General features: G+C 36.4%; 1 protein-coding gene across 3 annotated transcripts in view; it reads left to right on the forward strand.

Annotated features, from left to right (window-relative positions):
• Positions 1-23,848, forward strand: part of UGP2 (UDP-glucose pyrophosphorylase 2) — a 103,353-nt gene that overhangs the window by 38,760 nt on the left and 40,745 nt on the right. The window contains exon 1 of one of the 3 annotated variants that reach the window (XM_074287039.1): positions 22,915-23,212. The exons of 1 other annotated variant lie outside the window; for it this stretch is intronic. In XM_074287039.1, the coding sequence (XP_074143140.1) occupies positions 23,155-23,212 (58 nt within the window). In that variant the 5' untranslated portion in view covers positions 22,915-23,154. Of the gene's footprint in view, positions 1-22,914; positions 23,213-23,548; positions 23,685-23,848 lie in introns of those variants that run through there. One more of the 3 variants, XM_074287042.1, reaches the window with a different exon arrangement.

Raw genomic sequence — 23,848 nt, forward strand, 5'->3', positions numbered from 1 at the left:
TATTTTTTAAATTATTATGATTCAGTGAAAGGATATGTCACAATTTAAATTCATGGTTGGTTTCAGCAAACTTCCTGTTTGCTTAATAACAGGGTGTTGGCATGAGGAAAGAATGAAGTCTTTCTCTTTCTCAAGTATTTGGAAACCTCACTTATTTTAAGACTTCTCATTCATTAGTAATCTGTCTCACTGATATTATTTGATATTTCTTTCCAGTTAACCCTCTTTGGTTACCTTTTGTCACAAATGAAATACACCATTGTTGGACCCACTCAGTATCTGGCAATTGTCTCTAGTCAGAGAAATAATGGACTCTCTTTCTTTTTCTAACTTATCTATTTGAAAAAAAGGGTCAGTGAAACGGGGATTCAACCATCTGGAGGAGAGGAGAAATGGAGAAAATGGAAGGTAGATGCAAGTAGCCATGTGCATAGGATGTTTGCAAGTTGAATGATGAATAGTCCCTGAATAATTGTGAAAGTGCCATTTCCACCCCCTTAGAAATGCTAATTATTCTTTTTTTTTTGTTTATGATTATTATTTTTAATAGTTTTTATTTACCAAATATATGCATGGGTAATTTTACAACATTGACAATTGCCAAACCATTTCTTCCAATTTTTCCCCTCCTCCCCCCCACCATGGCAGGTCGATCAATACATGGTAAATATGTTAGAGTATAAATTAAATACAATACATGTATACATGACCAAACAGTTGTTTTGCTGAACAAACAGAATCGGACTTTGAAATAGTGTACAATTAGCCTGTGAAGGAAATAAAAAATGTGGGTGGACAAAATTAGAGGGATTGGGAATTCTATGTAGTGGTTTATAGTCATCTCCCAGAGTTCTTTCACTGGGTGTAGCTGGTTACATTACTGCTCTATTGGAACTAATTTGGTTCATCTCATTGTTGGAGAGGGCCACATCCATCAGAATTGATCATCATACAGTATTATTGTTGAAGTATATAATGATCTCCTGGTCCTGCTCAAGAAATGCTAATTATTCTGCTTCATTGGACTCTACCTTAGGTGTTTGAGTTTTGTTTCAATTTACTTGCAATAAATGTGGGTGACCTAGAAGTCAAGGGGTGCTGCTGAGAGCTACTACAATCTAGATGGCAATTTTTTTTGAACATACACTTTGTGTAAGAACCAACATTTTATGTGACTAATAAATGCCTGTCTTTTGTTGTCAAGATACCTTTCATATGATCAGTTATAGACTAAGAAGAGAAGAATAAAGGCATGAACAATGATGACAGGCTGCCTATTGCTCATTTTAGTAGTGTTTGGGAAAACGATACCTATTATAGAAAAGCGCTCACAGTAGTTATCACAGACACTTCAATTTCATCATTCTTCTAGTCACAGAACTATTTTCCTTAAATTCAGTACTGCTATGTGATTCCCATACTATTCTATGCCAGTGACTTCCTATTACCTATAAAATCAAATATCAACTCCTCTATTAGCTTTTAAAGCTGTATGTGACACCTTGCTTCAAACTAGCTTTCCAGCTACAAAAGACATTAATTTCCCTCTTCTGCTCAGCAATTTAGCTAAACTGGTCTTTTCTCTGCTCTGCAGATTCAATATACTAGCCCCTTTCTCTGTGTCCTGCCCTGGCTCTTTCATAGGCTAGAATGAGCTCCCTCCTCACCTTCACCTCATGGAAGTATATCTCTATCTCACCTCCACTTTGTTTCTTTTCCTTTAAGATTCAACTTACTACATCATCTCCTGCTAAAAGCCTTTCCTAAACCCCTAATAGCTAGTGCCCACTCTACCAAATTTCTTTATATTTAAATACTTTGAATACACTTGGGGTTATTCACTTTATATTTATGCTCTTTCTCCTCATAAAGTGAATAACCCCAAGTTATTCAAAGTATTTAAATATTTTTATGTTTTATATGTATATATATATATTATATGTGTGTATATGTATATAATATGCACATTATATACATATATGTATATATATATATTTTCATTATATTTCTATTTATGTGAGTATATATGATCTTTCATTCTACTGAAGGAGATGACAGGTAAATAGACCTAATAAAAACATATAGATATCCATAAAGATAGATATGTATGCATGTATACTTTTCACCCCCCTCAAAAGAATGTAAGCTTCTTATAAGCAGGGATTGTTCCAGTCATATTTGCAGTATTGACAATGCTCACCACATAGTAGACATTTAATAAATACTTAATTGATTGATTGTGTGGAAACAAATGAAATAAAGATAAGTTTTCTTTAAAAAATATATTAAGGAGAAATCTGGGAAGATGGCACAGTAGGTTGGTAAATTTCAAGATCTCTAAATTTCCCACACAAATAGAACAAATCTGAACCTCAGGGCAGGATATAGACTAGTGAAAAATTAAGATTTGGGGCAGAATAGGGTCCTCCAGGTACAACCCAGAAGATCTGAAGGCCCCAGGCCAGGGATTAACCTGAGTGAAGTGCAAATACTTCTGAGCTAGCTCCCCAGGAAACAGCAAAGAAGCAAGAGTCCCACCATAGAAACTTACTATGGAAACAGAAAAGACCAAGGTTCATCTTCAGAGAAGGACATTAAAGTAAAAAAAGCTTCTACTCCAAAAAGTAACATGAAATGGCTCTCTGACCAGAGAGAATTTATCTATAAAAAAGTTATTGGTGGTAAACTCAAAAAAGAATTTAAGATCAAATGAAATATATTGAGGGGAAAACTAAATAAATAAATAAAAACCATCCAAGAAAAACAAGATTGTGAAAAAAAAAAAAAAAGAAAATATAGAAATTCAAAGATGAAAATAACTCTTTGAAAATTAGAATTGTGCAAGGGCAAGCTAGTGAGGTAATGAGGGACCAAGAAATAAAACAAAATGCAAAGATTATAAAGAATGAGAAAAAAGAACAGAACATGAAACATAAGAAAAATAACAGATCTGGAGAACACATCAAGAAGATAAAATATAAGAATTATTTGATTGCCTGAAAGTTGTAACCAAAAAAAGAACCTTGACACAATAATGTAAGAAATAATCTGAGAAAGTTGTCCTGGACTGACAGAACATGAGGGGAAAGTAGAAATAGAAAAAATCCACCAACCACCTCTACTAAAACACACAGGAATATTATTGCCAAATTTTGAAACCTCCAGATTGAAGAAGAAAACAACAATTCAAATAAATGGAACTACAATTAGAATTGTATAGGTCTCAGCAGTAGCCACAACAAAAGACCACAGGTCCTGGAATCGTATCTATTGACAATCAAAAGAATTAGACCTGCCATCAAAAATATATCCAGCAAAATTTTAAAATAGTAATTATGTTATAGGAATGAGGTCCAGAGGAAGAATAGATACAGAGACATCAGAGGGAAGAGGAGGGTTAGTAGTTCTGAAAACTGACTCATATTGGGAATAAGTTAAAAAGGCATCATTACCTATATACCATGAAAGGTATAACTCCCTCCAAAATTTATAAAGAAATAAGGAATGGGCAGATAGGGAAGCAAAGGGTGAAGGAAGAAGATAAGGGAGGGATCCATGGGTGGGGGGAAGTTAAATAATAGTAAGGCAAGTAAGGAGAAGAATTAAAGCAAAGAATCAGGGATGAGAAAAATATGTGTATGAGAGGGAGGTGGTATGTATACATAGATGTGAATGTATATGTCTACGTATGTCTACATAAATATATCCTTTCTTAACTATAGCCTGCTCAAGAAGGGTATTGGAGGATGAAAAGGGGGGAAAAAAGAATAAACTTTTAAAAGTGTACAACAAAGAACAAAAAGAACAACTTACAAGGAAGTAAAGATAAGATGGACAATCATGAATACGATTTCTTCTACTAATGTATATACTTTCTTGAATTGGTCATTTGTTGTTATATATTTTGAATCCTTCCTGATGTTCTGCTGAGCATATGACAATGTTCTCTTTTGTTTTGTATTCCTTTTCTGTTTTTCTCTTTTCTTAATATGTTTTTTTTAATTTTAAAAAAGATTAAAATACATTTTATTTCTTTTCTCATTTCATAATTCTCAAATAAGTTCAGGCAATGTGTGCTTAGAAATTGAAGATTGTAAATGGACAGTAACCATTGTCTTCTAGTTGAAAGAAGGTTTTCATTAAGGAAATATAAAAATGTAATATGGTGGCTAAACTATTAGATAGCTTCTCAAACCAGCACTTGGTTTAAAAAAAAAAAAAAAAAAAAAAAAAGGATAATTTGTATTTGGAAGCTGGAAGACTTTGTTACAAATCTTACCTCAAACAGTTACTAGCTCTCAACTTTGGGAAATCAATTGCTCAGCAAGTATTTATTATGCTCCTATTAAGTGTTAAGCATTGTATTATATGATAGAAATGCAAATTCATTAGATTGGGGGGGGGGAATCCTATAACAAGGAATTGTGAGATCATAGGGCATGACATTTAATACCTCAAGACAGCAGGAGTAGGATCCAAAAGGACACAAGCTCAACCCAGATATTTCTTCATAATTACATAGAGCCTCACCCTAACATAAAATCTGAAGCCAGGAAGTATACTAGAAGAATGAGCAAAAAGAAAAAGGAAAAAAGAACTTTCTCACAAAGACTTATGGTACCATAGATGCTCAAAACAAAAGAACAAAAGGATTCCAAAACATCTACAAGTAAAACCTCAAAAAAAAAAAATGTAAAACAAACGCATTCATATAGACATAGAGAACACGGGAATAAGTTCAACTAGAATTCCTTTTAGAGATTAAACAAGAGTTTTTTAAAACGAATTTTAAATTATTTTGTAAACTAAAAAAGAGCCCTAAAGGAAACATTGGAGGAAAAAAAAGAGATCTACAGAAGAAAGTACTAGAAAGGAATTAATAGCTTAACACAAGGGATACATAACCTTACCAAAGAAACAGATATTTTTTTTTAAAAATTAGAATGCATTGAATAGAAGTGAATGATTTCATGAGATAACAAGAAATATTAAAACAAAGTCAAAAAACTGAAAAAGATAAAAAAAAAATAAAATGTGTCTCAAGGAAAAATAATTAACCTAGAAAACAGGTCTGAGAGAGATGATTTAATAATCATTGAACTACCTGAATGTCATGAGCCCCTCCCAAAAAAAGGCCTAGATAGCATATTCAATAAGTCATATAATACACAGAACCCTTAGAACTTAGACTTTTCCTTATATGAAGACTTGGCAATATCACTCTAATCTCAATAATTTTCTCTAGAACCAAATCTAAACTCTTATCTTTTAAAACCTTTCACAATTTTTCCCTAATTTAATTTTTTTGCCTCACTGACAATTCCTCCTCCCACATATTGTAAGCCACCCAAAGTAATCTTTTACACACAACATGGAGGGCAAAGTGAAAATAGAAAGAATCTATCAGTCATTTATGGAAGATATCCCAAAATACAAACCCTCTGAACCATTAACCAAAATCCAGAGCTTTTCAGATCAAAGAAGAAAATATTTCACATGAGAAAGAAAGAATTCAAGTACTGAGTAACCATAGTCAGGTTCACACAAGATTTAGCAGCCACCATCACTATAATGGAGTGAAGGACTTCATATGCAGTGTTCTAAAATGCAAAAGATTTAGGCATATAACTAAAAACACCTTACTCAACAATACTGAGCATAATCCTAATGGAAGAAAAGGGGACCTTTAAGGAAAAAGAAGATTTCCAAGTATTCCTGATTCCAAACAAACTAATTCCAAACAACTAGAGCTATGTAGAAGCCTTGAAATAATAAAACAGGAATCAAAAGAAGTTTTTTTAAAAAAAACAGCAGTGCGTAATTATGAGGGACTAAACAAGGATCAACTTTTTAATATGAAGAGATAATGCATGTATTCCCTTAGAGATCTATCATCGTCCACAGTCATAAGGGGAGTTTATAAGAAAGAGGGTTTTGTTATGTTTTAGTGATCTTAAAAGAATAAAGGAAAAAATACACTAAGGCAGAAAAGGGGAGATGGCATATGGGGGAAGTTCTATTACATAATCAGGATGTGAGAATAGAAAACAATACAAATAAGGAAGAAGGGGTGATGGCAGTGCACAACACCTGAACCTCTCCCTCATTTGAACATATCAAAGGAGAGAAGAAAACACACATACACATATACACACATACACATGCATAGAGACACATGCACAATATACATATCACATGCATACATATACACATATGTACACAACAAATATAACACACATAACATACTCATGTATACACAAATATACACATACACACATCACATACACATCACATCACATGCACAACACACACATCACATATGCAACATATACAGATCACACACATATACAATATATACAACATATATACACATACACATTAATCACATACATAACATGCAATATGCACACAGTACACATATACACAACATATATACACAACATACAAACATTCCACACATACATACCCAGGCACACAGACATATACACTCATACACATGCACATGCATATACATACACGATACACAACATGCACACAATACACACAACATACACACATACACACATACACCTGTATGCACATTCACATACACTCATGCTCACATTCACATATACCACACATACACAATTGAATACAGAAATACATTTCACTCAGCAGGGAAATAGAAGGGAAGAATGGGCAAAAGTAGGGAGGATCAGTTAATAGAATGATTAGTTCTAACACAACAAACATCAGTCATGGAGAGTGAATTATGAAGAGGGATTTAAGAGAAACTTTTAAAAAGATAAGAAAGTGTGAATGGGCTATGGGATAGAATGGAGGAGCAGGAAAATAGAAGTAGACTGCACAGGACTCAGGGCTGTGATTCCGAGCACACTCTTCTCTCACTATCCTTTTTCTTTATAAAAAAGGGATGGGAAACAAAGAGAAGTAAAATTATAAAAGACTAGGATACTTCTGAGGAGCAATTTGTAACTATGCCCAAAGGGCTATCAATCTGTGCATGCCCTTCACTCCAGCAATGTTTCTACTGGGCTTATATCCCAAAGAGATCTTAAAGGAGGGAAAGGGACCTGTATGTGCAAGAAATGTTTGTGGCAGCCCTCTTTATAGTGGCAAGAAACTAGAAAATGAATGGATACCCATCAGTTGAAGAGTGGCTGAATAAATTATGGTAAATGAATGTTATGAAATATTATTGTTCTATAAAAATGATGAACAAACTGATTTTAGAGATCTAGAAAGATTTACAAGAAATGTTGTTAAGCAAAATAAGTAGAATACATTGTACACAGTAATAAGAAGATTGTGCAATGATCAAATATGCAAGACTTGCTTCTTGTCAGCAATTTAATAATCCAAGTCAATTCCAATAAACTTAGGATGGAAAGTGCCATTTGTATACAGAGAGAGAGCTATGGAGACTGAATATAAATCAATACATGCCATGTTCACTTTTTTTTTCCTCTCATGGTTTTTCCTTTTTGGTTCTGATTTTTCTCTCCCAATATGATTCATAAAGAAATGTGTATTTTTTAAAAATTAATGTACATATGTAACAAAAAAAAGAAATCAATAAAAAAGTAATTGTTCAGTGAGTGGATAGTAGGAGAATGAAATAAATGCCTATGAAAATAAGTTAATTTTTTAAAAAGAGGGATATACAATTAGCAATCATAACTGTGAAAAGGATGAATTCAGCCATAAAAATGGAAAAAGAAAGCAAAATGGATTGGAAAGCAGAATCAAATAATATATTGTTTACAAGAAACACACTTGAAACAGAGAGACTCACAAAGAATTAAAAATAAGGGGCTGAAGAAAAATCAATTATGCTTCAGCTCAAGTTAATAAAAAGATAAGAGTAATCTTGATTTCAGGCAAGGCAACAATCAAAATAGACTTAGTTAAAAGATACAAAGAGGGAAACTATATTTTGCTAAAAGATAACATAACCAATCAATTAATACCAATATTAAACATATATGAACAAGAATGGAAAAAGACAAAATTTATTCCTTTAAGGGACTGATAATTAATAAATTAAAAATGCGAAATATAAATAAATATAATACAAGGTAAAATAATATAAAAACCAAAGAATGTATTTACTATATAGGATTTATTTGGGGATTTTTCTAAACTACCCTCCTGAAGAAGGACCATCAATTATGAGTATTTGAACCCAATCAGTCAACCAATAAACATTTATTAAACGTCTACTATGCACCAAGCATTGTGCTAAGCTCTAGTATATAAATAGATGAAAGGAAGAAAGGAAGGGAAGAAGAAATGAAGGAGAGAATGAAGGAAGGGAGGGAGGAAGGAATAAAAGGAGGAAGGAAGGAAGGAAGAAAAGAAGGAAGGAGGGAAGGGAGAAGGAAGGAAGAAGGGAAGGAAGGAAAGAAGGAAGGAGGGAAGGAAGGAAGGCAGGAGGGAAGGATGGAAGGAAGGAAGGAGGGAGGGAGGGAAGGAAGGAAGGAAGGAGGGAAGGATGGAAGGAAGGAAGGAAGGAAGGAAGGAGGGAATGAAGGAAGGAAGGAGGGAGGGAAGGAAGGAAGGAGGGAAGGAGGGAAGGAAGAAGGGAAGGAGGGAAGGAAGGAAGGAAGGAAGGAAGGAAGGAGGGAAGGAAGGAAGAAAAGAAGGAAGGAACAAAGAAAGAAAAACTAGTCCCTGCCTTCAAGAAGCTTACACTCTAATAGGGGAAGATAATAAAAGTGATAGATGGCATTTATATCATTTTCATTATGTTCAAGGCATTATGCTGAGAGTTTTATAATTATCTCATTTGATCCTCACAACAATCCTATGAAATAAGTGCTATTATTATCCCCATTTTAGAGATGAGACAACTGAGGCAAGCAGAGGTTTGTAACAACCCAGAATTCCATAGCTAGCAACTGTCGGAGGCCAGATTTGAAATCCAGTCTTCCTGATTCTAGATGGGGTCTCTATTCGGGGTATCATCTAGCTGCTTGAAGCACAAAAAGGGAAGCTGAAAAGGGCCAAGTGGGAAGGGAGATTATAGAGAAGACAGTCAGAGAAGTCCCAAAACAGTGCAGCCTGGTAAAAAATGAGGAGACGTGTGGAGCTGAGCTCTCTCCTTAGAAGATGACTTGGAGTTATGGGCCCCCCTTGCCAATCTGGGATGCAAAGGACGTTGTTTTTTGTCCCTTATTTTCGAAGAGGACCAGTGACATCATGAGGGAATTGGATTTAAGTGAAGCAGAATTGCACAAACTCATCAACCTCATTCCCTTCCAGAATCATCCAAGTCCGCGGCAGGACACAAGCCAAGCTGACTAGAGACAGCCCGAGATGCCATTGGATGACCCACCACGCTCTTAAAGCTTTCCACAGCACTCACTCACAGCCATCAGAACGAATGGCTCTCACCCATCCATTCTCCTGCTGGAAGCCGACACATACTTGGGATAGATACCCCTCTCAGTCACTAACAGGGTCCCAGCAGTTGCCCTCAACCTGGTTTAACCCATTTGCTAAAATGGTTCACTGGGCTGTGGCCACTGCACATGCTATGGCTTCTCAGAGCCACAGGAGAGAGGTGGGGAAAGGCAGACACCAGAGGTAGATGGGTAGCCCTGAAAAGGGATCAGCAAGTCCTCACACAAAGATGCTGGTCCTCCTAGTATACCCCAAACACCCCTGAGTAAGAAGAGGGTATCAAGGCTGATGAGATCTTAAAGGATATTAGCCTAACAACAAACTTCTTGGAATCTCAAGGTTATATAGCCAGGTGAGAAATAAGGAGATCTCTCCCTCTTTACATGGAAGTCTGACCACCTTTTAACAGGTTGAAGCAAGGATACCAGAAAAAGCTGTGAGTTGTCCATTATTTGCAATACATGTCTATTATTTCAGCTGTTCCAGTGAGCTGAGAGATAGGTAAATGCTAGAAATAGGGATTTTGTGGGAGGTCGTCTATGGAACACATCTATGAGTAAGAAAAGGAAAATTAAATTAATCCAGTGAGACTGAGAAAAGCATGAGAATTGGAAAATTAGGGAAGAAGAACTTTATAGTCTTGGACCATAAAGCTTCCAGAGAAGGGGGGGATCAGTTCAAGAGGTAAAGGAGCCAAAACTTCACCTAAAGAACAAAACTAGATATTTTATCTGAAAAGTATATTTGGTTCAGGCAAATCTATTAGAACAGAGAACATTTTTCTAAATAATCCAAAGTGGAGAGTGTGAGCCTCCAGTGGCTTGACTCACTGAGATCTCCAGGAAGGCAAGGAAGACAACTTCTAGATTCTCATATAAGAAGGTCGTAAGTTCAGAAAAGAAAATTTGGGCTCCCATAAGGGGAAGGGTCTACGTCATCTAGGGAGGCAAATATAGGAGTTTAGTTGGCCAATAAATGGTAAATTCAAGGATGAGAGTTGTGCCTGAAAGAGCTTTGAAGCCCAAGGAAAGATTATAACTTATAAAGTTCTACATCTTTCCTTCCCTTGCTCGCTATTTTAATATCCTATCTATTTTACCATAGAAGTAACTAGAAAAAAAAAAAACTAAATAAAAAAGGAGTTCTTTTCAGGGAACAGGACAAAAGATGAAGGTATAAAATATCCTCTTTAGCCAGGCAAACCAAACAACAAGAAAACCAAATCAATAGAAGTGTTGGTCAAATTTCTGGGACTCCCTGGCAGAAAAAAAAAAAAAAGTTGGGGAGAATGTATATGAAGGGAAGGATCACTTTTATTAATTTAGGCATCACACAGGGGAAAAATGATATTTTTTAAAGAAAAAAAACAAATAGGGATGGTTACTATAGAGATAAAATGTATAAAGACACACTGCACATTCACATAAGTATATATTACACATAGACACACAGATTATACACACACACACACACACACACACATACAGAACACAAAGACATACAACACGGGATCATAATTCTGGATTTGAAAGGGAATTTGGAAGTCATCTAGTTTAATCCCTTAACTTTAAAGATAAAGAAATTGCCCAATGTCCACAAGTCACAGCAGGTAAAATAGGGACTCAAAAAAAAATTAGGGACTCTGTAATGCTCAGTGGAGCATAGGTCCTTTCCCTTTTTGCTCTCACTCAATATCAGTCAGGATATTTCTTAGGGGCTTCAAAGATGAAACGCTTACAAAATATTGCTTAGCAGTCCAGATTTTAAACTTGCTCATAGACAAAAAAAATTTCATAAGATCATAGAATCACAGTGTTAGAAAAGGCTCCAGGGGCCACCCGCCTACCTCCCTAGTCCAATCTGTCCTCGGGGGAAGTGAGCAGGATCTACCAGGGCAGCCTCTTTCACTAGTGGACAGCTAAACTTCTAAGTTGTTCATCATATCAAGTTGAAACCTGTCTTTCTTTGCAGTTTTCACTTAGTTTTCCTAATTATGCCTTCCATACCCATGTAGAAAATTATTTTAAAAATACTTTATTTTTTACGGATACCTTTTGCTTTTATATCCCATTTATTTACAAATATGTCTCTTTCCTCTACCCTACCCAGAGAGCCATCTTTTATAATAAATATTTTTTAAAAAGCAGTTCAGCAAAAGTTAACCCACTCATCCATTGAGTCTGACAATCTATACAACAAGTTGCCCCATCTATTGTTCCCTATATCATTAAGGGAAATGAATTTTCTTACTTCATTTCCCAGATAAACTTGGTTATTTATTTTTATGTTTGTTTGCTCTTTCTATTTATATTGTAATCAAAATGTATTGCTGTTTTTCTAGTTCTAAAGCAGATCAATTTTAACATGACAACCCATAATGTCTCTTCTTAGAAGCCTTCTCTAGGCTAACCATTCACAATTTTTGCAATTGTCAGTCAATAGATATTAATGATTAATGAAGAGCCTTTAAAGAATTCAAATCTTTAAAAAATTAAATAAAAGGAATTTTTAAAATAAGAAAAATTTCCATTAGTATATAATAAAGATACATTCTATGTAAATAGTTCAACACATGTAACTTAGTTAAGGACTATTCAAAATGACTTGAAGATATCTTTGAGAAGCCTGTTAAAGATCACTAATACACTTAAAAAAAACAAAACAAAAAAAAAAACATACATGAATCAGTCCTTACTGGACATAAAGAATTATCAATATAAATTTTTTATTATTTTGAACTTAAATATTTCCCTCAAAGCTTATATATATATATATATATATACATATATACACACACACATACATATATAGTACAATATACAGAAAAGAGAATGTAGTTTGTTTTTTTTAAAGTGCCATAATAAATTCCATGTTACTTCCAAACCTTCCCTGCTTATCTATGCTTCCTTTTGAACTTCCTCCTGTTCTCTTTCATGCATTTAAAAAATGTTACAATGGCCTTCACTTTTTTTTTTGCATCTATTTCTAAACCTTCTCTTTCTCAGCCCCTTTCAAATAAAACTAAAGAGGGGCAAGGAGAAGAGTAACAACTAAATATAGTAGAGCAAACCAAGGCCATTTAGTGACTATGTACAAATTTATGTCTTTTTCTGCATCTTTGAGTTTACATTTTCTCTGTCAGGAGGGGGATAATAAGCTTCAATATCAATTCTCTAGAGGCAGATGGTCATTGCATTAATTAGTTCTGAAGTCTTTCAAAGATGTTTTTCTTTAGAATATCATTACCCTTGTGTAAATTCCAGTTCCACTCACTTCATTCTGTATCACTTCATATTACCCAGGATTGTCTGAAATGTTCTCATTATTTCTTACAGCATAAAAATACTTCATTACAATCTTCAATCAAAAAATTTCCAGCCTTTCTTAAATTGATGATCACTCTCTTAGATATGAAATCTCTGATTTTCTCATGTCTCCCCAACAAACTCCCCCTTCCCTTTCAGTATCAGGCACTTTATTTTGCCTATGATTATTCCCTCCCTAGTATTATTCTCCTTCTTAACATCTATCTCACTCCCATCTCTGCTTGTTTCTCTGTTGTTTGAGACTATTATATACATCAGACTATTGGAGTATATGTTCCCTCCTTTTTCCTATTCAGATAAGTGGAAATGATCTGTTCCCCAACTTCTTTCTCTGTGATTGTATATTCTTCTTCCTATATACACTAATTATGGGAAAAAACAAGTTTCATCCTTTTCTTCCTTTTTTTTCCATTAGTGTATTTCTTTTACTTTCCCTTCCATTTCTTCTTGTTCTAAAATCCTTAGAACACTCTACATATAGATATGTCTGTTTTTCTTATTTAATTCCTTTTTGAAGGGACATAATTCTTTCTATCCTATTAGACTGTTAGAACTAAATTATCATACAGTCCCTTCTAATTTCTCAAATAAATTTGCATTTTTTGTAAGCTGCCCTTCATTTTTGTTTTTGTGAATTAAAAGTTAACTTTAGCTTTGGTATTTTCATCAGAAAATCTTGAATATTCTCTATTGGATTAAAAATCCATTTCCTTTCCTACAGATGTTTTATTCAGCTTTCTAGGAAAAGTTATTTTTGTAAGCCTGTTGCTTTTGTTCTTTAAAACATAGTATACTCAGCCTTGATTCTAGATGCTTACAGCATTTTTTTCTTTGATAAGGGAAATTTGAATTTTATCTATAACATTCCGGACACTTTCCTATTGGCATTTCTTTTAAGAGGTGATTGGTTCATTCTATCTTAATTTTGCCCTCTAGTTAAAATAGATCTAGGCAGTTATAATTTTTTAACAATATACTGTCTAGGCTTTTTCTTTTTCTGTTTTTTGAAAAGATCTTGGTTTTCACAATTCAAATTGTTCCATCTGAAGAGAGCTATCTATATCCAGAGAGAGAGGACTGTGGGAACTGAATGTAGTTCACAACATAGCATTTTTACTTTTCTTTGTTGCTTGCTTGCATTTTATTCTTTTTATTCTCCTCCTTTTTTTTTTTTTTTACTAGTTTGATTTGATTTTTCTTGTGCAGCATCATAATTGTATAAATATGTATGTATATATTGGATTTAACATCTATTTCTACCATGTTTAACATATATTGGACTACTTGCTATCTAGGGGAGGGTGTGAGGGAAGGGAGAGAAAATTAGAACAAAAGGTTTTGCAAGGTCATGCATATGTTTTGAAAAATAAAAAGCTCTAATAAAATGTTTTTTAAAGATCTTGGTTTTTAGGGAGTCTAGTGATTCTTAAAGTATCTTTCCTCGATCTTTCTTTTCAGATCAATTGTTTTTGATACCAGGTATCTTTTTTTTCCCCTAACTTTTGATTTTGTTATAATATGTCTTGCTTTTTTATAAAGTAATTAGGTTTCATTTGATCTATGCTAATTTTTAAGGAGTTTGTACTTGGGTAAAATTTACTACTTTCTTTTTTCCAAGCTATTTATTCTCTCTCCAATTCTTATCTCTAGAATTTTTATTTCATTTTTTAAACTTCATTTTGTTTCTTATATTCATTTAATTCATATGGAAAATCCATTTTCCCCTTTGAGTCTGTGCTTGAAGTTAATATGGAGTTGTTCTTGCCTCTACAATAATTTTTTTATGCCACTCAGTGTTTTCTTTGGTTTACCTATCTTTTTAACTTTAGCTCCTAAATTGAAGTCTTATGTCAACACCAGGCCCTGTTCTCTGGCACACTTTTAAGTGGGATGGTTTGCCCTAACTGGTCTTGGCCCAGATCACCTGGGCTCCTGCAATAATTTCCATTCCTGGGGGTTAACATCTCTGGATCTTTGAGGTTCCGAATGTTGGATCTTTGGGGTTCTGAGCTTTCTTAGTTTGAACCACGACTACAGTGGTAGTACCATATTGGTTTCTATTTTAATTTCATTGGTTTTTACTGCTTCCCAAAACTCTCAAGGTCACTACTCTGAGTTTATAGTCACAGTAGAATTTTCTTGAAGGAATCATCCATTCTCGCTGTCTCTAGACACAGCATAATTATGCAGATCTCTGGATCTTTGCTGTTTGACTTGGGGGACTATAGATTTGCCTTTCTTTCCTACTACCTGTAGGTTGCTGGCTGACTTTTCCTGCAATTCTAGAGCTGGAGAAGTCACTTCCTGTAGCTTCTCAATGAATGTATTGATCATTACTCTATTGGATGCAGATTTTAGATTTTAGCTCAAGAGCTAGGGGAGAACTGGGAAGTCAACAATTAGACCAATGCCTGGCCCCTGGTAGGCACTTGTCTTGACTTGACTTTTAGGTCTTGGCCAGAAGTCTTCTCAATGTCCTTTTGAAAATCATAATGGCAAACAGGGACTACCATGGCATAATGGAAAGAGCTGGTGATGGAGTCAAAGAAGCTGGGCTTAAATCCTAGTTCTCTCTTACTTAAAACCCATGTGATTTGGGGCAAGTCATTTAACCCCTATGGACTGCAATTTCCTTATCTGTAAAAATAATAAGGATCAGATTGGATGATTCTAAAGTCCTTTCCATCTGGAAATGGTCAACAAGATAGCTCAGTAGAATCTTGTAAGAGGAGTGTTAGGAGTGCTAAAAAAGAAAAAAAAAAAGGAATGATAAAAGTGACAGACAGGGTTATTCTGGGATTGCTACATCATTTGTGGGGAAAAAAGCAGCTATTCAGATTGCATGATATATGATGACAGAGAAAAGAGAGAGCTGCTCAATTATTTTTTCCCTATTCCTTTCTTTGCCAAGGAAGATATGAGGATTGTAATACAGAAGACTAAGAACTTGATATTTAGAGATTACAAGGATATAATCTCAGATCACTTAGCTCATTTGATGAGTTCAAGACACTCAAGCCAGATAAATACATCCTAGGGCAGAGGAATCAATCAATCACACTACCAGTGCAGCCCAGAACACTCTTGAATGAGACTTAAACCAGACTAATATATAATTAGGAAATATCTAACAAAATAAACATACAATAAAGAAAAGACAATGTTTATGCATACTTTTCTAAGTCAATATGAAGCTTGCAGGAATCTTTGTGATTTAAAGGCCCTGCATTTATTTGAGTGTGACACCATTGACCTAGTGTTTTGAAAGAACTAGCAGAAGTATAGAATTGGAAAAGAACAAATGCTGTGTCAATTTACAAGAAAAAAAAAAGGTAAAGGAAGGGAAGAGAATAAGTTCTGTACACTGTAGGACAGCAAGTTTGGGTTTGATTTTTGGAAAAATTGTAGAATGTATTATCAAAGAGATATATCTAGAATATCTAGAAAAGAAAATAGTGATAATGAATATTGTGGCTTTGGTAAGGTAAGATAATGTTAGATTAAATTCACTTTTTTGGACAATTACTGAATGAGTAGATCAGAAGAATACTGTAAGCATAGTTTACTAATATTTTAATGGCACCTATGATGAAGTCTATTAAGTTTTTTTTTTTGAAGAAAAGATGTAGGTTCAATATGAGCACAATTGGGTGAATATAGAGTTGATTGAATGATTGGAATAATCATGAGTAACTTGTATTAGATAAATGTATTACGCTCCACTCTAAGATTTTACATGTTATATCATAGTGTCAAAAATATGGATCTTACATGGAACTGATGATGTTCTAGTCTTTTTTCTCCCACTAAGTATAGTTAACTTGACTGTTCTGGGCTTCTGTACAAAAGGGATAGCCATCTACTTATTGGGTTGTTGCAAGGATCAAGTCAGATATTTATTGTGGAAGAGCTTTGAAAAGTTAAAGTATTAAAAAAAAAAAATATATATATATATATATGTATATATATATATATATATATGAAATTACATCATGATTCACATTTAAAAAGTAATCACAAATGGTTTGATGTTAACTTGGCAGGATGTCTCCAATTAAGTGTCTCAGGGATCTGTGCTTGGCACCATGTTGTTTATCTATGACTTGGATAAGAGATAGATGGTAAGTTTATCAAATTAGCAATGAAATAGAGTGGGGAGGAAGAGCTTACACTCCAGATTTTTTTGAATCTTGACCAGTTCTCAGAACATTGGGCCAAAGCTAATAAATGAAATGTAATAAAGAAAAATGCAAAGTCTTGTATTGGTCTAAAAACAATCAATTCATAAATACAAGGTGGAGGTGGTGTGACTCTGAAGTTTATCTGAACAATATCTGGGGCTTTTAGAAGGCTGCAAGCTTAGAGGACCAAAGGATTGTATTTTTTTTTATTATTATAGCTTTTTTATTTACAAGATATAGGCATGGGTAATTTTATAGCACTGACAATTGCCAAGCCTTTTGTTCCAATTTTTCCCCTCCTTCCTCCTCCTCTCCTCCCCCAGATGGCAGGTCGACCAATACATGTTACATATGTTAAAGTATAAATTAAATACAATATATGTATACATGTCCAAACAGTTATTTTGCTGTACAGAAAGAATAGGACTTTGAAATAATGTATAATTAGCTTGTGAAGGAAATCAAAAATGCAGCCAGACAAAATTAGAGGGACTGGGATTTCTATGTAACAGTTCATAGTCATCTCCCAGAGTTCTTTCACTGGGTGTAGCTGGTTCAATTCATTACTTCTCTATTGGAACTGATTTGGTTCATCTCATTGTTGAAGAGGGCCACATCCATCAGAATTGATCATCATATAGTATTGTTGCTGAAGTATATAATGACCTCTTGGTCCTGCTCATTTCACTCAGCATCAGTTCATGTAAGTCTCTCCAGGCCTTTCTGAAATCATCCTGTTGGTCATTTCTTACAAAACAATAATATTCCATAATATTCATATACCATAATTTATTCAGCCATTCTCCAATTGATGGGCATCCACTCAGTTTCCAGTTTCTGGCCACTACAAAGAGGGCTGCCACAAACTTGCACACACAGGTCCCAAAGGATTATATTAATCCCATATTTTAGAAAGATATAAATTACCTGGAAAATGTTCAGAGAAGGACAACCACAACCTCGAAGGGCCTTGTATTCACATCATATGAAACTTGCTTAAAGGAACATCTTATAGTCTAGAGATGAAAAAACTTGCAGTGGGACATTGATCTCTTCCAGTGTTTCAAGGGCATCTGTAACTTCTTAGAAAGATTAGCCCCATAAGCTTCAACTAGGAACAAGGGGTGGAAAGTGCCAAGTGGCAAATTTAGGCATGATATAAAGATCTATAGCCTAAATATATCCTCATGCTCTTCTTCCTAACTCCTGGGATTCTAGGCTCACAGAAATCTGGGTTAAAATTTGATTCCCAAAGTGATAAATTTCTTATGTTGGCTCTTTACTCCCACTCTGGAGGAATTTCCAGGGAAATCTTAAAGTTTAGGTATGGCCTGTGACTAGATTTTCCCAGAAGTGAATAGCAAAGTTGTCATTTTCACATAGATCCTTAATGCACAATACAGGTATTAAATACAAGATAGTCTTTATTTCTTCTGAAAAATGTTTAGGCAAAAAGGAACTGCAAAGATCCATTACATGGGACAATGAAGTGGCAAAATGGATAGAAAACTGGGACTGGAGTCTTAAGATATGAATTCAAATGTGACCTAAAATATTTACTAGCTATCTGACACTGGGAAAGTCACTCAATAATGTTTACTTCCATTTCTTCATCTATAAAATGAACTGGAGAAGGAAATGGCAAACCACTGCAATATCTTTCCAACAGAACTCCAAATAGGGTCACAAAGAGTCAGACATGACTAAAATATAGAAACATAAAGCATTGGTATGATGGAGCATAATATATCTTTGTAGACACCAACTGCCAAAGAACAGAAATTTTGGGGGACTCTCCCTCATCCGTTCACCATCAGGACAATGCATAGTAGTATCACTGAGAGTTGGCAACATCCAAAGTTCTTGGTTCCTTATGGCATAGTTTAACCTTCCAACTGTAGACTAGTTTTTTTGAAGGACTCTCTTCTCCAAGAAGGATGTTATTTTAAAAAATCTCACTCTGAGCAGCCAGTGGTGCCCAACTCTCAATTCTTAATTTTGGGATCTTGAATTCAGGATTACTCACAAGGTAACCTCCAAGTATGAAAACACCTCTTCTTAGAATTCTCACAAGCCTTTGACTTGTGCTCAGAATAAGAAATCGGAGTCAGAAAAAGGCAGCCAAAGAATTGGAGGTCCAGGAATTCCTTTTTCAAATTTCTCCTGTTTTCTTCTCCTTCAAATCACTAGTATCTGTTCCTACGTGGGAGGAATCCCAACTTGTTAAAAAATCTAAGGGAGAGAAATCTCAGGACAAGAAAAAGAGACAAAAGCATTTGGTGCCTCTGTCTTGTAGACCACTTTCTCCTGTACCTCTTTGTCCTCTTTCTTTGTTCCCAATCATCTTGAAGATATTCTTAGTTGCTGGGGGACCAATCAGAGGAGTTACCTGCATTTTTTCAACAAGGGAATAGGATGGATGACTACCCCCATGAAGACTGTCCTCCAGGCAAAGATTAATTCTCTGTAATCTCATCAAGTTGATTATTTGTTAAGTCATATCAGTCAAGTCCAACACTTAATGATTTCATTTGGGGTTTTCTTGACAAAGATATAAATTCAAGTGGCTTGCCATTTCCTTCTCCAGCTCATTTTATAAATGAAGAAACTGAGGCAAACAGGGTTAAGCGGCTTGCCTAAGAAAACACAGCTAGTGTCTGAGCTCAGATTTGAACTCAAAAAATTGAGCCTTCTTGACTTTATCTACTGTGACACTTATGATGCCCTACTTCCTACCCAAGGAAAGGACTATGAAATTTGGGGGTTTGGAAATTAGATGTTGTCAATCAGGAATAGATGGGATTATGGGACAGCACTTATTTAGTGATGGGCACACTTGTCTGTAGATAGTCCTAGGTCTCATGAGCAGTGATTGGGCCTGGGTGTTAGGAGTGAACTATTGTGATACTTCCCTAACTGCAAAGTTCTCATTGTGGTTTGAGATTATATTTAAAATTCTGAACTTGAATATTCTCACCCCCCCAAAAAAAATTTCCATATAAATAGCAGGAAAAAAAGAACTGTATTTGAATCCATTTCATAGTTTTCATATGTAATAAATTCCACATATCATCTTCAAAACTGTCTTGCTTATTTGTGATTCCTATTCTTTTCTAAAAATTAAAAAAAAATGTTGCAAAGGTTCCTCTGTCTGGCTTATTTATAACCTTCTTTCCTCATCACCTTACATCCCTCTATTAAAAAAGGAAAAACTCGAAATAATCAAAATAAATCCAGTGTTGACATCCAAAAATATCTTTCTTTCTGCACCTTGAGTTTATCCCTTTTATGCTACGTGCCAAGTTTCAATTGTATTAGCATTACTTCTTTTTAACTTACATCCATCCCTCCATGGTACATAAAGGGTGTAGAAAGCTCCAAGTAACATCTCCTTTCCATTTGTAAGATATCATAAATCTTACAACTTCCTTTGTCATTACAATGGAAGCTTTTTGATTTTAGATTTCTTGTTCTATTTAAGAAATTCTATTGATAACTGAATGAGTTTCTTGGGGTATAATTCTTTGGATTATAGTGTTAATTCTAGTAGCTATTTTTAAAAAAATCCATCATTAACACTTTTTACTATATATGTTTGTGTCATTTACACACATACACATGCACATATGTGTGTGTGTGTATATATATATGTATATATATTTTTCCCCCCCCTCCTGTCATTTGGTCTAGTGAGACCTTGGGGTCAGGGAAACATGGGCTCAAGTTCAAATCTGTCAAACCCTGTTCATGTGACACCAGACAAGTTCCTTACTTTTTCTGTGCCTCCAACAACCGTAAATGATGAGTTGTTGACCTGCATTGGTTAAGAGGAACTTTTAACCCAGGAAGGTCTATATCCTGGTGAAATCAGAGGTCTAGTGAGGGGAAAAAAAAAAAAAAAAAAGAGTATCTACCAGTATAAGATTATATACCTCCCCTTTTTTCACTTCAACTTTAAATTTGCTGTATACAACAAACCACTTTGCCCTAAAGTGTAACTGTCACACACTTCTGAAGCTGCCCTGATTTCCTGAGGCACTTTGCTTAGTGTCAATAACTCTCCTGGCTCATATAGGAATTATTGTTTGGCTCCCCGTACCCTAGAGTAGACAGTGCTATTTACCAAGTTGTTTGTCTTGTGAAATCTGAAGCCTGGGCTACAGCTACTCGTATTCATGGACAGGGCTAATCTTATGAGGAAAGCAGAGTTACAGCTGATATTTATATAGCAGATCTTCAACATACACACACACACACATACACACACACACATGTGTTCTATATACCTTCAGATATCTCATTTGAGCCTCACAAAAACTGGATGAGGCAAATAGTATAAGAATTGTTGGCTCCTTTTTGCAGGTAAAGAACCTAAGGCTTAGTCAGTTTAAATGACTTTTCAAGCTCACACAACTGTAACTATTGAAATGGAATTGGATCTGAGTTCTGACTTCCTGATTAAGACCCTTTCCAATGTGACATAATGGCACACTGGCCAGGATTGTGGTTCAAAAAAAATCTCCCCCACCCTGTGCCATGGTGCTTGAAATTTTATTATTTCAGATTCTCTTTTTATTTGTAAAAATGTCTTATTTAAATGCAAACATGCGGATCAGAGTGACAATCAGTGACAGCTAACTGAGAGCAAGACATAAAGGTTGATATGAATGTGTCCCAGGGTGAGGGACCAGAGACAGGGGCTGACCTACTGCCCGATTCTGTTTATTGCTGGTTCTCTTCTTGCCTTTCTTTGTCAACAGCAAGGACACTGCACTACCCTCACACTTTCTCTGGGAGTCTAAAATGCACCCACTCTGAGGTAGTCCTGAAGCCGGGTCTCCTTTTTGCTCCTTCTCTTCAGGCCAGCGGCGTGATGGCCGTGTTCCTTCAGAGTGATCAGGCCATCATGGGATAGTTACTTGTGGATAAAGATGCTCTAACCAACCATTCTTCCTCCTAGCACACAAGTTGAGACACTTTTACAGGTTACAAATACAAATGTTCTTGCTGCAGGCTTTTTCTTGCCTATCCAGGGGAAAATCAGCCCCCTTTGTTTTGTGTTCTCCCCCTCAACAGATGCAGCCAAGATTTATTCAAGGTCTACTTCCTGTAGAGTAGGAAGATTTAGAGGGAAAACAATTCCTGATCTGTAGGAGCTTATATTCTACTGGCAGACACACATTTTTTTAAAATGTTAAACATGGTAGAAATATATGTTAAATCCAATATATGCATATATATTTATGCAATTATCTTGCAAATTAAACCAGAAAAAAAAATGAAGAAAATGCAAGCAAACAACAACCAAAAGAGTGAGAATGCTCAATTCCCACAATCCTCTCTGTGGGTGTAGATGGCTCTTTTGATCACAAGACGGTTGGAACTGCAGACACTTTTTAAACTGATTAATACAATCTGAGTAGTGACTCAGAGACAGAAAGAAATAGGAGAGACAGAGAGAGAGCACGCGCACTACTGACCAGCGGGACTTAGAAAGATTTCTCATAGAAGTGGTTCTCAAGATGCACCTAGAGGGAAGCCACGGATTCTAAAAGGAGAGGGAGAGGAGGGAAGGTAGATCCTGAGTGGCAGCCTGTGGGAGCACACCGAAACAAGAAGTGGTCATCTGGGCTAGAAGCTGGCGGGTGAAAGAGGGCGACGTGAAATAAGCCAAGAAGGCTGGTCTGGCACCACACCGCGGGGCTTTCCACGTTAAGCAGCGCTTTTTTTTTAGTTTGCTCATATTTTCCATCTTTTAGTCTGATTTTTCTTGGGCACATGATAAATGCGGAATGTTAGAACTGCACACGTTTTACCTGCATGGGATTACTTTTACTGTCTAGAGGAGAGGGAAAGAGAAAAGTTTGGAACAAAAGGTTCTGGTTTGTCAAGAATTCACAGATGTCCTTAAATCTAACCCAAATCTTTGTCCTAAAGACAATGGGGAGCCACTAATGATCGGAGTGACTGGAGGATATTTTCAGAGTGCTGTGAAGGATGCCGGGAAAAGGAAGGAGTCCCAGGGAGAGATGAGGCCAAGGGAAAGGAGGCCGAGCACCGCGGCCGCTGATAGGCCGTGGAAGGCGGGGACTTGACCCTGTGACAGAGGCAGGCCTTTGCCTAGCGCCTACCTCCTCCCACGGGACCACCCGGGAGCTGAGTGATTGGATGCCCGGGAAGAGGAAGCGGGAAGCTAGGAAGAGTCTAGAAGTTGCTCCAGAGGGAGCTCCGGGACCGCCAGCATGGCCGCCTCCTCCGCAGCAGATGTCGGGGGCTTCAGTGAAGAGGCTGGTGCAGGCGGTAAGGAGCAGCCCCCCAGACCCTCCAGGTGGGGAGGGGGCCATTCGGTGGATCGGGCCTAGGGGTCCAAAGACCCTCCTTGTCCTTGTTTCTCCGTAATCTTTAGCCCATTGCTTAGCCTTAGCGGCTTCATCAATAAAATGGCGGCTGAGGGTTAGATGGTCTGGAGAGCCGGAATCTGTAGCCTAAGATCACAGACAGTTTCAAGAGAAAGAGGTTAGGGCTGGATAGTACCGGTAGGAAAGCCGGGGTGGAGTCAGGGAGGCCCCAGCCATTCTCTATCCTTTCCTAGGCGGGGCCTGTTACCAGGCCCCGCCCCTGGCCCACCCCGGCCTGCGCAGCGCTCCAATTCCCCCGCGAAGGCTGCCGCCCCTTCCGTCGCGCTCATTGGTCAGCTCCCGCGCCTGCTCTGGCTTCTGACTGGGGGGTGTCGGCTGCCAGTCTAGAGCTCCCAGAACATTTCCGCATTGAGGTGGGGGTGCGGGGGAGGGGTGCATGGAGGGGGAGGGGAGTGCATGGGGGGTTTGGGGGCAGGGACTGGATTGGGGTGTGCAGAGAGTTTTGGAGATGGGGGGTGGATCCGGGAGGGGGGAGTACGGGTCGTCGCCGTGGCAGCTGCTTGGCCAAAATTGGGAG

The sequence above is a fragment of the Sminthopsis crassicaudata genome, chromosome 2 (assembly GCF_048593235.1).
Source record: "Sminthopsis crassicaudata isolate SCR6 chromosome 2, ASM4859323v1, whole genome shotgun sequence".
Classification (NCBI taxonomy): Eukaryota; Metazoa; Chordata; class Mammalia; order Dasyuromorphia; family Dasyuridae; genus Sminthopsis; species Sminthopsis crassicaudata.